Raw genomic sequence first — 13,720 nt, forward strand, 5'->3', positions numbered from 1 at the left:
GTAGAGCGTTGATGTGGTCATGTGACCTGTAGAGCGTTGATGTGGTCATGTGACATGTAGAGTTTTGATGTGGTCATGTGACCTGTAGAGTGTTGATGTGTTCATGTGACATGTAGAGCGTTGATGTGGTCATGTGACATGTAGAGCGTTGATGTGGTCATGTGACATGTAGAGCGTTGATGTGGTCATGTGACATAGAGTGTTGATGTGGTCAAGTGACATGTAGAGCGTTGATGTGGTCATGTGACATGTAGAGCGTTGATGTGGTCATGTGACCTGTAGAGTGTTGATGTGGTCATTTGACATGTAGAGCGTTGATGTGGTCATGTGACATGTAGAGCGTTGATGTGGTCATGTGACATGTAGAGCGTTGATGTGGTCATGTGACCTGTAGAGCGTTGATGTGGTCATGTGACCTGTAGAGCGTTGATGTGGTCATGTGACCTGTAGAGCGTTGATGTGGTCATGTGACATGTAGAGCGTTGATGTGGTCATGTGACCTGTAGAGCGTTGATGTGGTCATGTGACCTGTAGAGCGTTGATGTGGTCATGTGACCTGTAGAGCGTTGATGTGGTCATGTGACCTGTAGAGTGTTGATGTGGTCATGTGACATGTAGAGCGTTGATGTGGTCATGTGACCTGTAGAGCGTTGATGTGGTCATGTGACCTGTAGAGCGTTGATGTGGTCATGTGACCTGTAGAGCGTTGATGTGGTCATGTGACCTGTAGAGCGTTGATGTGGTCATTTGACATGTAGAGCGTTGATGTGGTCATGTGACATGTAGAGCGTTGATGTGGTCATGTGACATGTAGAGTGTTGATGTGGTCATGTGACCTGTAGAGCGTTGATGTGGTCATGTGACATGTAGAGCGTTGATGTGGTCATGTGACCTGTAGAGTGTTAATGTGGTCATGTGACATGTAGAGCGTTGATGTGGTCATGTGACCTGTAGAGTGTTAATGTGGTCATGTGACCTGTAGAGTGTTAATGTGGTCATGTGACCTGTAGAGTGTTGATGTGGTCATGTGACATCTAGAGCGTTGATGTGGTCATGTGACCTGTAGAGCGTTGATGTGGTCATGTGACCTGTAGAGCGTTGATGTGGTCATGTGACATGTAGAGTGTTGATGTGGTCATGTGACCTGTAGAGTGTTGATGTGTTCATGTGACATGTAGAGCGTTGATGTGGTCATGTGACATGTAGAGCGTTGATGTGGTCATGTGACATGTAGAGCGTTGATGTGGTCATGTGACATAGAGTGTTGATGTGGTCAAGTGACATGTAGAGCGTTGATGTGGTCATGTGACATGTAGAGCGTTGATGTGGTCATGTGACCTGTAGAGCGTTGATGTGGTCATGTGACCTGTAGAGTGTTAATGTGGTCATGTGACCTGTAGAGTGTTAATGTGGTCATGTGACCTGTAGAGTGTTGATGTGGTCATGTGACATGTAGAGCGTTGATGTGGTCATGTGACCTGTAGAGCGTTGATGTGGTCATGTGACCTGTAGAGCGTTGATGTGGTCATGTGACCTGTAGAGTGTTAATGTGGTCATGTGACCTGTAGAGTGTTAATGTGGTCATGTGACCTGTAGAGTGTTGATGTGGTCATGTGACCTGTAGAGCGTTGATGTGGTCATGTGACCTGTAGAGTGTTAATGTGGTCATGTGACCTGTAGAGTGTTAATGTGGTCATGTGACCTGTAGAGTGTTGATGTGGTCATGTGACATGTAGAGCGTTGATGTGGTCATGTGACCTGTAGAGCGTTGATGTGGTCATGTGACCTGTAGAGCGTTGATGTGGTCATGTGACATGTAGAGTGTTGATGTGGTCATGTGACCTGTAGAGTGTTGATGTGTTCATGTGACATGTAGAGCGTTGATGTGGTCATGTGACCTGTAGAGCGTTGATGTGGTCATGTGACCTGCAGAGCGTTGATGTGGTCATGTGACCTGCAGAGCGTTGATGTGGTCATGTGCCATGTAGAGTGTTGATGTGGTCATGTGATTTGTAGAGTGTTGATGTGGTCATGTGACCTGCAGAGCGTTGATGTGGTCATGTGACCTGTAGAGTGTTAATGTGGTCATGTGACATGTAGAGTGTTAATGTGGTCTTGTGACATGTAGAGTGTTAATGTGGTCATGTGACCTGTAGAGTGTTAATGTGGTCATGTGACATGTAGAGTGTTAATGTGGTCTTGTGACATGTAGAGTGTTGATGTGGTCATGTGACCTGCAGAGCGTTGATGTGGTCATGTGACCTGTAGAGCGTTGATGTGGTCATGTGACCTGCAGAGCGTTGATGTGGTCATGTGACCTGTAGAGTGTTAATGTGGTCATGTGACCTGTAGAGTGTTGATGTGGTCATGTGACCTGTAGAGCGTTGATGTGGTCATGTGACATGTAGAGCGTTGATGTGGTCATGTGACATGTAGAGCGTTGATGTGGTCATGTGACCTGCAGAGCGTTGATGTGGTCATGTGACCTGTAGAGTGTTAATGTGGTCATGTGACCTGTAGAGTGTTAATGTGGTCATGTGACCTGTAGAGTGTTAATGTGGTCATGTGACATGTAGAGCGTTGATGTGGTCATGTGACCTGCAGAGCGTTGATGTGGTCATGTGACCTGTAGAGTGTTAATGTGGTCATGTGACCTGTAGAGTGTTGATGTGGTCATGTGACATGTAGAGCGTTGATGTGGTCATGTGACATGTAGAGCGTTGATGTGGTCATGTGACCTGTAGAGCGTTGATGTGGTCATGTGACCTGTAGAGCGTTGATGTGGTCATGTGACATGTAGAGTGTTGATGTGGTCATGTGACCTGTAGAGCGTTGATGTGTTCATGTGACATGTAGAGCGTTGATGTGGTCATGTGACATGTAGAGCGTTGATGTGGTCATGTGACATGTAGAGCGTTGATGTGGTCATGTGACATGTAGAGCGTTGATGTGGTCAAGTGACATGTAGAGCGTTGATGTGGTCATGTGACATGTAGAGCGTTGATGTGGTCATGTGACCTGTAGAGCGTTGATGTGGTCATTTGACATGTAGAGCGTTGATGTGGTCATGTGACATGTAGAGCGTTGATGTGGTCATGTGACATGTAGAGCGTTGATGTGGTCATGTGACCTGTAGAGCGTTGATGTGGTCATGTGACCTGTAGAGCGTTGATGTGGTCATGTGACCTGTAGAGCGTTGATGTGGTCATGTGACATGTAGAGCGTTGATGTGGTCATGTGACCTGTAGAGCGTTGATGTGGTCATGTGACCTGTAGAGCGTTGATGTGGTCATGTGACCTGTAGAGCGTTGATGTGGTCATGTGACCTGTAGAGTGTTGATGTGGTCATGTGACATGTAGAGCGTTGATGTGGTCATGTGACCTGTAGAGCGTTGATGTGGTAATGTGACCTGTAGAGCGTTGATGTGGTCATGTGACCTGTAGAGCGTTGATGTGGTCATGTGACCTGTAGAGCGTTGATGTGGTCATTTGACATGTAGAGCGTTGATGTGGTCATGTGACATGTAGAGCGTTGATGTGGTCATGTGACATGTAGAGTGTTGATGTGGTCATGTGACCTGTAGAGCGTTGATGTGGTCATGTGACATGTAGAGCGTTGATGTGGTCATGTGACATGTAGAGCGTTGATGTGGTCATGTGCCATGTAGAGTGTTGATGTGGTCATGTGACCTGTAGAGCGTTGATGTGGTCATGTGACCTGTAGAGTGTTAATGTGGTCATGTGACATGTAGAGTGTTAATGTGGTCATGTGACATGTAGAGTGTTAATGTGGTCATGTGACCTGTAGAGTGTTAATGTGTTCATGTGACATGTAGAGTGTTAATGTGGTCATGTGACCTGTAGAGTGTTAATGTGGTCATGTGACATGTAGAGCGTTGATGTGGTCATGTGACATGTAGAGCGTTGATGTGGTCATGTGCCATGTAGAGCGTTGATGTGGTCATGTGACCTGTAGAGCGTTGATGTGGTCATGTGACCTGTAGAGTGTTAATGTGGTCATGTGACATGTAGAGTGTTAATGTGGTCATGTGACATGTAGAGTGTTAATGTGGTCATGTGACCTGTAGAGTGTTAATGTGGTCATGTGACATGTAGAGTGTTGATGTGGTCATGTGACCTGTAGAGTGTTAATGTGGTCATGTGACATGTAGAGTGTTAATGTGGTCATGTGACCTGTAGAGTGTTAATGTGGTCATGTGACATGTAGAGTGTTAATGTGGTCATGTGACCTGTAGAGTGTTAATGTGGTCATGTGACATGTAGAGCGTTGATGTGGTCATGTGACCTCTAGAGTGTTAATGTGGTCATGTGACCTGTAGAGTGTTAATGTGGTCATGTGACCTCTAGAGTGTTAATGTGGTCATGTGACATGTAGAGCGTTGATGTGGTCATGTGACCTCTAGAGTGTTAATGTGGTCATGTGACATGTAGAGTGTTAATGTGGTCATGTGACATGTAGAGTGTTAATGTGGTCATGTGACATGTAGAGTGTTAATGTGGTCATGTGACCTGTAGAGTGTTAATGTGTTCATGTGACATGTAGAGTGTTAATGTGGTCATGTGACCTGTAGAGTGTTAATGTGGTCATGTGACCTGTAGAGTGTTAATGTGGTCATGTGACATGTAGAGTGTTAATGTGGTCATGTGACCTGTAGAGTGTTAATGTGGTCATGTGACACGTAGAGTCACATGTAGACTGTTATCAGCACCTAACGGCATGATGGGAAATGTGTGTTTGTGAGTGTGAGTGTGTGTGTGTGTCTGTGTTGAAGGGGGGGGGGGCTCCATCAGGTCTCAGTGTCAAAGAGTCTCTTATTCTGTCATCATAAAAAAATGTATTTGACAGAAATTGGTTGGACTCTGGTTGTGTGTCTCTGTGTGAGCATGTGTGTGTGTCCTACCCTCCTGTGTGTGTGTGTGTGTGTGTGTGTGTGTGTGTGTGTGTGTGTGTGTGTGTGTGTGTGTGTGTGTGAGCAGTGGACACGCTGCTGGGAAACAATAGAGACGTAAAGATGAACTCTGTGACGTCGTCATGTTAGCGTTGGGCAGAAGGCCGACGCAGCAGTGGCTTCTGGGTAATGTCAGTGACCCTGAGTGGACCTGCTCGTTTGTGCTCTTGTTTCTGCTCATGATCAGAACTTCAGTGGAGCTGCTCAGCTCTGTGATGTCATCACACTGGAACTGAACTTCTAGTACATTTATATATACTTTGTTTTATTTTTATTCAACACACATTATGTTTGTATGAATTCAAATCACTGAAGACTTGAGGTGACAAGTTGTTGGTTTATAGTGACAGTTGTTGTGTTTGTGTCAGGAGCAGCATGTCTCACACAGACACACACAGAGGGGGGGGGGGTGAGTTATGGGATTCAAACTCTGACAGCGGCTCACACGTTTTTGTCTTGTTCAAACTTTGGCCAACAAAGTTTTAAAAGGTCAGAAAAGTTTTCTCTTCTAATTGGTTATGATAAGAAACAGAAGAACGTGATTAATCTTCAGATCGTGTTCGGAGTTTTAATAACTGAAGCTGAATTCAGACGGTTGCTATGACTTCACAGATTTAACGTCTCAGCCGCTCGTCGTTTCAACACAAACTAATTAAAATAATAAACTTTGACATTTCTATATAAATACCTTCTTCACTTTTCACTGTTGAAAGTTTTGTGTTGCATGTTTGTGTTAATGTTTGGAGCAGAATAAAGTTGTGAATAGAAATTTACCTTCAAACTTCCAGTTGATGCAACAGATTAAAATTAATTTTATTAAGCAGTGATTTAATAAAACACTTTAAATCATGTACTTTGCTCTGAAAGTGAAACTTTAATTTAATGCAAAGTCTACACGTCAGTGATTCATTTAATTCAGGCTTACTTTGTGTTAAGAAGTCTGATATCATTTAATAGTATTATCTTTAATTAATTAGTTAATTAGTTTTTTAGTAGTTTCCTTTGGTTTGAATGAATTTAGAACTCTGACAGGAAACATTCCTCCTGTGGAGCATCTGTAATATTGTGTAGTTGTAAAACATAAAGAATATCCCCCAGTGGAGAAGAGAGGTACGTGGGTGAGGGGGGGGGGGGGCGCTCCCCCCCCCTCACCCCCGACCCTGTCTCCTGTTTCCATGGTGAGCAGCTCCTCTGGCCACAGCGAGGTTAAAAATAAATTAACACATATCTTAATTACACTGCGAGGCTTCAGTCTCCAGCTTCGTCCCTCCTGTGTCCTCCTCCTCTCCTCAACCCCCCCCCCCCCCCCCCCCATCTGAAAGCCAGGCTGCCATATTAACACCACGCAGCCACCAGGCATCGTTCATGAGGTTATGAACACTAACAAAGGATCAGAGTCTGAAGGAGAAGTCGTTTGGTTTCTTCTGGTTCAAAATGTCCTTCAGGGTTTCTCCTGGAATTACTCCAGTAAAAAGAAATGAGCTTCTCCTGCAGGGAACTCGTGAAGAAGAGGAACCAGGATCAGATTAATAAAGTGACACGTTATCTGGTGAAACTCAAAATGTTGGCTCCCGATGGTCCTGATGGTCCTGACACCTGAATGTCTGCGGTGGAGCTGACTGGTTAAATGGAGAATCAATGATGGTTTCATTTTCCTGCTGGTTCTCACACTGGTTCAGAGTAGGTCTCTGGGTGGGGGGGGGGGGGGCGACTGACTTCTCATTATCACGTCTTTCCTCTTCCTCCTCGTTCATCTACCTTCCCCCTCCCCCCACCTCCCTCCAGCATCCCCCTCTTCTCCCCACAGACCCCTCCCTTCTTTCCCACAATGCCCCTCTCTGCCCGCTGGTTAATTAGCTAGGCTCAGATTTGTGGGCGTGTCCTCAACAGCATCATCAGCGTCGCCCTGATTGTAATCACCATCATTATCACAACATCTACACCAAACTGACGCTCCAAGGAATCAACTGCAGCTCAGCACAGACACAACTTTATAGAATTGATATTAGTGTTGAATCCAGTTCGTTAACATCTTTGTTATTTGTGTGAAGTAGAAAAGAGCTGCAGGAGCTGGAGGACGAGCTGGAGACAACAGTTAAATCCAGCAAGACGCTCCCTCAGCAGGTGTATTCATTTAGAATCATAATCAAACAGAATAAAGTCAACATAATTATGAGGTGTAATTTATATATTTATTATAAATCTGAACAGCAGCAGATCTAACAGTTCAAAACTCCCTCATCAGGTTTGACCTGAGAGAACTGGTGAAAGTCCAGTGAGTCACTGGTCACGTTAAGGACACGTGTGTTGGGACATGAGGCTCCGAGTCGTCCTCTGTGTCCTGAAGCGTCTCTGTCCTTCAGACCTGAATCCAGTCTTCATCCTGTCCTGTGGACAGAAGAGAGAAGACAGGAAGACACGAGCAGAGACAAACTCAGGATGTGAAGAAAGACATCGATGAGTCACGATGTCACGGTTTCATTTCTGCTTCAGACGGTTTCACCTGCTGCCCTCAGCTTGTGTCTTCAACCCACTGAATGAATGTCCTCTGTTCTGGTTCGTCTTCTTCACGTGACGCTGATCTGTTGACGTCCAGGTGGAGCTGCTCATTGGCTCAGGAGCTGATCACATGATGATCAACTGTTCAGGTGAATGGTTGAATTCATTGAGTTGAACCTTTAGAAGAAGACACATTCACACGTCAGGGCTTCACACACCGGTCACACCCTGGCAGAGCCGTGGGTCCAACCCCCGGCTGTGTGGTTAGTGGACGACCCGCTCGACCCCCTGAGCCGCAGTGTCACTGAAAGGAAAGAGTTCGATGCCCAGCAGGATTACAAACTAGTTTAATATGTTCTGACCCAGAGACATGATGTGTTCTGACCCAGAGACATGATGTCCTGTGTTCTGACCCAGAGACATGATGTCCTGTGTTCTGACCCAGAGACCTGATGTCCTCTTACCCAGAGACTTGATGTCCTGTGTTCTGACCCAGAGACATGATGTGTTCTGACCCAGAGACTTGATGTCCTGTGTTCTGACCCAGAGACATGATGTCCTGTGTTCTGACCCAGAGACCTGATGTCCTCTTACCCAGAGACCTGATGTCCTGTGTTCTGACCCAGAGACCTGATGTCCTCTTACCCAGAGACCTGATGTCCTGTGTTCTGACCCAGAGACCTGATGTCCTCTTACCCAGAGACTTGATGTCCTGTGTTCTGACCCAGAGACATGATGTCCTCTGACCGATTGACGTTACTGTAAACTTCTATCTTGCAGTTTTTTGACTTTGTCTCCTCAGACGTTCCCTATAGAAAATATTTCCATTAACTTTGTGCAGTATCTAGTGTTTACTCATGTTGTGTGAAGTCATTACTGTGTGTGTGTGTGTGTGTGTGTGTGTGTGTGTGTGTGTGTGTGTGTGTGTGTGTGTGTGTGTGTGTGTGTGTGTGTGTGTGTGTGTGTGTGTGTGTGTGTGTGTGTGTGTGTGTGTGTGTGTGTGTGAGAGAAGGGCAGTTAGCTTTCTCTGAATGTACCCCATGTATCCTAGCAACAGGCTGGTTTGGAAATGCAGCAAGTCATTATTTATTTATTATTCCTCTAAAAGGTTGTGACTGTTATTAAACATCATGTATTTACTTCACACATTACACAATAAAGGAAATTGTTGTTTTTAGAGAAACTGTATTTCTGTTAAAAGTTTATTATGATGTAAAACGACCTTTAAAGGTCAAGTTTCCAGAATAAAGGACAGTCTGTCCTCTGTCTGTCCCCAGTGTGTGGACAGTGTCTCCGGGCCGGACTCGTCCCTCAAGCGCGTGGCGGTGGTGGAGGACTTCTTCTCCATCATCTTCTCCATGCACGTGGAGATCAGCAGCGATCCGGCCAAAGCTCCCAAACACGCCGGCCAGAAGAAAACCTACAAAGCTGTAAGTGTTCGAACATGTGAACCTTTGCTGTCGTCCGTGACGGTGGCTCACCCGCTCCGCCCTCCGCCCTCCTGGATTCTCTCTTTCATAACTCGTGTCGTCTGTTGCTTCACCCCCCCCCCTCTCTCTCTCTTCCTCTTCAGTTTGGCTTCATTCCTCTTTTTCTGTCTGTTTTTTCCTCTGATCCAGTTTCAGTTTCACACCAGAATCTAAACCGGATTCTTCACTTCAGGGTTTTTCATTACGTTCAATAGATAAAAAACAAATTCTGTGAGTTGTAAAATTAGTAAAAAGATAAATTAGCAGATAAATAGAATCATATATTTTTGGATTAAGTAATTTTTCAAACTAAACTGAGCCTTTTCTTAGTTTCAGTACTTTTCTGTGTTTGTGATAATAAACTGAAGATTCTGGGTTTGATTCACTGGTCGTGTGAACAGCTTCTTTCAAACAGCTGGACTGAGGAGCTGGAGGTCAGAGGTCAACCACCTCCTGGTCTCTGCTCCTCAGACCAGGAGCTGAACCTTCAGACCTGATGATTTACATTTCATGGTTTGAGTTGTGAGGACGGATGTGTAGGTTCACTGCCCTCTGTTGGTTACACACTGTAAGTGCAGGTCTTCTCATCTCAAACTCTTCTCACCCTCCTCTTCGTCTTCATCAACCTTTACTTGATGTTGTTATTTAGTTGTGTCTCTTGCACAGACTTGGTTTGGATTGTGTCCTTCAATATTTACTGTACATACAGTGAGAGCCAGGAAGTGAGTCACTGTGTTCAGTTCTTCAGGTTCTTCACCAGAGGCTGTGAGTGACACTTGCCTTCGCCCCCCCCCCCCCCCCCCCCCCTTCTTACACACACACACACACACATGCACGGAGGCTTTGGAGCACCCCCCCTCCAGCCACGCTGGCTGTGCTCCACCCTTCCTTTGTGCCTCTCTTCCTGAATAAGAGTGTGATTTATGCAGATTCACACCCACAGTAGATTTATGAATTCACGTCTGCAGCAGGTTCTCTTGAAACAGGAAACTCGTCTTCTCGGCCAATCAGGCGTTGACGTGTGGGCGTCGACCGTCTGGAGCCATGAGGAGAGAAACCATTGATCTCAGAGTCCCTCAGAATAAAGTTGCTTTTGACTTTGACATGAATAATTCATTGAATCAGAAACTTTCACTCACATTCTGGGAAATAATAAGAAATGAGATAGAGAGGTATCCAGTGATGTCATCATCATACCAACAACCATAATAACCATGATGTTAATTATTGTTTACTCTGATATCTGTGTTGATTTATCAGATTTATAAAATTAGGTTTTAGAACTGGACTGATTCATACGACTCAAAGTCAGAAACATTATCTCCAACATGAATGTGATTAAATTAAATGATAATAATGGAAATGATGATAATAATGATAATAATGATAATGATGATAATAATAATGATATAATAATAATGATAATAATGATGATGATAATGATAATAATAATGATAATGATAATAATGATGATAATAATGATAATAATGATAATGATGATAATAATGATGATAATAATAATGATATAATAATAATGATAATAATGATGATAATAATGATAATAATGACAATGATGATAATAATGATGATAATAATAATGATATAATAATAATGATAATAATGATGATGATAATGATAATAATAATGATGATAATAATGAAAATAATGATAATGATGATAATTATATAATAATGATAATAATAATGATAATAATAAATAATAAAGTGTTGTCATCTGAACCAACACAGAGTGACCAGCAGCTTCTGTTTTAACTCTATTTTAACAAATCTTAAGATCATCTGAAGGAATTTCTTCAGATTTGGTGCGTGGAGGTCAAAGGTCAAGGTTAAATATCAGGTCAGCCTGTAGGGGGCCGGGGACTCATTTATCAGCTGATTTCAGTCTGGTCTTGTTCCTTGTGAATTAAATATCTCAGGATCACCTCAGGGGAATTCTTTCAGATTTGTCGCACATGTTCACTTGGACTCTCTGATTAACCGATTCGATTTTGCTGGTCAAAGGTCAAAGGTCAAGGTCACTGTGACCTCACCAATGTTTTGATCAGTGGTTGGCGAGTGGACACCTGCAGCTCTGTCACTTTAGTTTTCAGAATGAAAGACGATGTGTCTCTGTGTCTCAGATTGCAGAGACGTACGCCTTCCTGCCCAGAGAGGCGGTGACCCACTTCCTGATGAGCTGTGGCGAGTGTCAGAAGAGGATGCACATCAGCTCCACAGGACCAGACTTCAGAGGTACTGATGCTTTCCTCTCTATTCCACCGCGCCGGCGCCACCCAGTGGGCCGGAGGTTTCATCCGTCGTCTCTTCTCTTCTGAACTTAATTCGTGATTGACAAACTGATGATATTCAGGAGGTCAAAGGTCAAGGTCACTGTGACCTCATGTTATTGTGAAAGCAGGATCTCAGGGACACGTGGAGGGGCTGTCGGTGGAGGCGTCGGCCACTGGGCCTCGAGTCTAATTCATTTTTTATCTTGCTGGAAAAGGGAACATGTGATTGTTGATGGGAACTTTTAAATCAGAGTCATTTTTTAGAACAAACACGTGGATATGACCGTTTGTTCAAGTTAATAATAAACTGCATCAGACTTTAACCAGTCCCACAGTGCAACACTTCACATTAACACTGAGCTGGACATTGAAGTAACTGATTCTGTCTGAACTAAACAGAAAATCTAAAAACTTTATTCTGTTTCCTCAAATAAGTTAGAAATTTCCTTCACATGAGAGCTTGTTGTGTGTACTTGTAATCCGACGCAGACAGACGAGACCAACACAACAAACTTTCAGACAAACATTTATTAAGTAAACAAAACACCTCGTTTTCAGAAGCGTGAGTGGTCGCTGCGTCTACACGCGCCGCCATCGGATCAACCTAGAGACTGGTGTGAGTCCAGAGAAGACATGGCCGACAGTCACATGTTACACTGAGTGTCTCCACAAAATAACACAAACTGTTCAACACAACAGGCACAAAATGTCTCTCAGACACTTTCTGTCCCTTGTCTCTGCTGGGAACCTCCCATCATCAATTATTTCCCAGCATGCACCTGTTCCCAGGTGAGGTGGTGCTCTTCTCGTTACATCTGGTTTGTCACAGAGGAAATGATCCATGTGTTTGACTCATAGACTGAATATAAAGGCTTTGACTGGGATGTGCTGCTGTTATACTGCAGCGCCACCTGTGGGTCAAAAGTAGAAAAGCCACCACCGCTCTGCACCTGATGCAGAAATGAAAACGTCCCATTTTTAAGTCCAGAGTTTTGATCTTTTGTGTCAAAGACAAAACTCTGATTTTAAACTCAAAGTGATTTCAATGTGTTGAACTTTGTGTTGAACTAAATCAATTTGTGACGTGAATCCAGGAACTTTAAGATCATAAACAAACATATACACAGAATGTGGTTCTACACACATGGAGACACACTGAGGGACAAAGGTGGACAATAATAAAGACACACTTAAACACACTGTATGTGACTCTTTATAGAGGGGTTATATATTCTGCTTGTGTTGTGTCATTTCAATAAACACATTCTTCATGTGAATAAACACAATCGGGGCAGGAAGGTTGCTGGTTTGAATCCGGTTCAGATGGGGTCTTCCTGTGTGGAGTCTGCATGTTCTCCCCATGTTTTCTCCAGGTGCTCCGGCTTCATCTCACAAACACATGCAGATTAGGGGTTGTGTAGATTGGAGACTACACACAAGCTGCTGCTGCTTCAGCCTCTGGATCCTCAGGACACAGCTCAGCCTCCGTCCACACACACTGTCCTCTTCACACTGTCCTCTTCACACTGTCCTCTTCACACTCAGCTCCACTAAGGCCACCTCCACCTGTTGAGAGAAGAAGACATCAGTGTCACAGAGACTCACTTCATCAGATGTGAGTCAGTGATGCAGCTCATCCAGTAGAAAGAGCAGCAGGGACTTCAGTCCTGTTCAGAGGTGGAGCAGCTTCCTCTCTGCTTCATGTTCACGTGTTGGAATGAACACGCTAAGAGCTCAGTGTGTGTCCTCTGCATGTCAAAGTGCAGAGTGGACACCTGAGAGGTGGATTTACTGCTGTTACAGGTGAAGCCATGTTTCACTGTGTGTTGATGAACATCTGCTTCTGACAAACTGGGACCAGAGGAGACAGATGGACCTCAGCAGAGGTTCTGCTCTGTATAAAGAGCTCCTGGTTACCATGTGATGAGGAGAGGCTTCAGTCCCACTGATCTCAGAGCTGTGACAAAGATCCACCTGATCAGTTCTTCACTGATGAAGTGAGAGGACAAACTGTCTCAGATCAGATGAAGACGACACCGTCTCTGTCCCTCGTGTGAGGCTGTCAGCTGTGGTCCAGCTTGTGTAAGTTACAGCGCCCCCTGGTGGCATCTGGTCAAAATATATTACGTGACCACGACATAATAACGTGTGAACGAGTTAAATAACTCGAGGCCACGAGATCTGAATCTGTTGTTTACTAACAAGACGAGTGGAAGACAAGAAGACACACACTGTCTCACTGTCTCTTTGGACACACACTGTCTCACTGTCTCTGAGGACACACACTGTCTCACTGACTCTGAGGACACACACTGTCCCTGAGGACACACACTGTCTCACTCTCTCTGAGGACACACACATGGACCTGTCTCCAGGAAGCTGAGGTCATCTGGTGTTTTGGGGACAGGATGAGTCTGGAGACATTGAGATGTTCTGGGTGAGTTAGAGATCAACTGAACCAACCAGACGTTGATTTAAACTTCTCTTATCCG

General features: G+C 44.5%; 2 protein-coding genes across 3 annotated transcripts in view; one reads left to right on the forward strand and one right to left on the reverse strand.

Annotated features, from left to right (window-relative positions):
• Positions 1–13,720, forward strand: part of LOC128441978 (COMM domain-containing protein 7) — a 49,187-nt gene that overhangs the window by 18,425 nt on the left and 17,042 nt on the right. Inside the window, exons 2-3 of one of the 2 annotated variants that reach the window (XM_053424125.1) lie at positions 8,747–8,899; positions 11,079–11,190. In XM_053424125.1, the coding sequence (XP_053280100.1) occupies positions 8,828–8,899; positions 11,079–11,190 (184 nt within the window). In that variant the 5' untranslated portion in view covers positions 8,747–8,827. Of the gene's footprint in view, positions 1–8,746; positions 8,900–11,078; positions 11,191–13,720 lie in introns of those variants that run through there. The other variant, XM_053424126.1, reaches the window with a different exon arrangement.
• The window catches only part of LOC128441955 (NLR family CARD domain-containing protein 3-like), a 69,632-nt gene continuing 67,653 nt past the window's right edge, over positions 11,742–13,720 (reverse strand). Inside the window, exon 9 of the mRNA XM_053424088.1 lies at positions 11,742–12,794. Coding sequence (XP_053280063.1) covers positions 12,779–12,794 — 16 coding nt within the window. The 3' untranslated portion in view covers positions 11,742–12,778. The remainder of the gene's footprint in view (positions 12,795–13,720) is intronic.

Source organism: Pleuronectes platessa, chromosome 6 (genome assembly GCF_947347685.1).
Source record: "Pleuronectes platessa chromosome 6, fPlePla1.1, whole genome shotgun sequence".
NCBI classification, from domain to species: Eukaryota; Metazoa; Chordata; class Actinopteri; order Pleuronectiformes; family Pleuronectidae; genus Pleuronectes; species Pleuronectes platessa.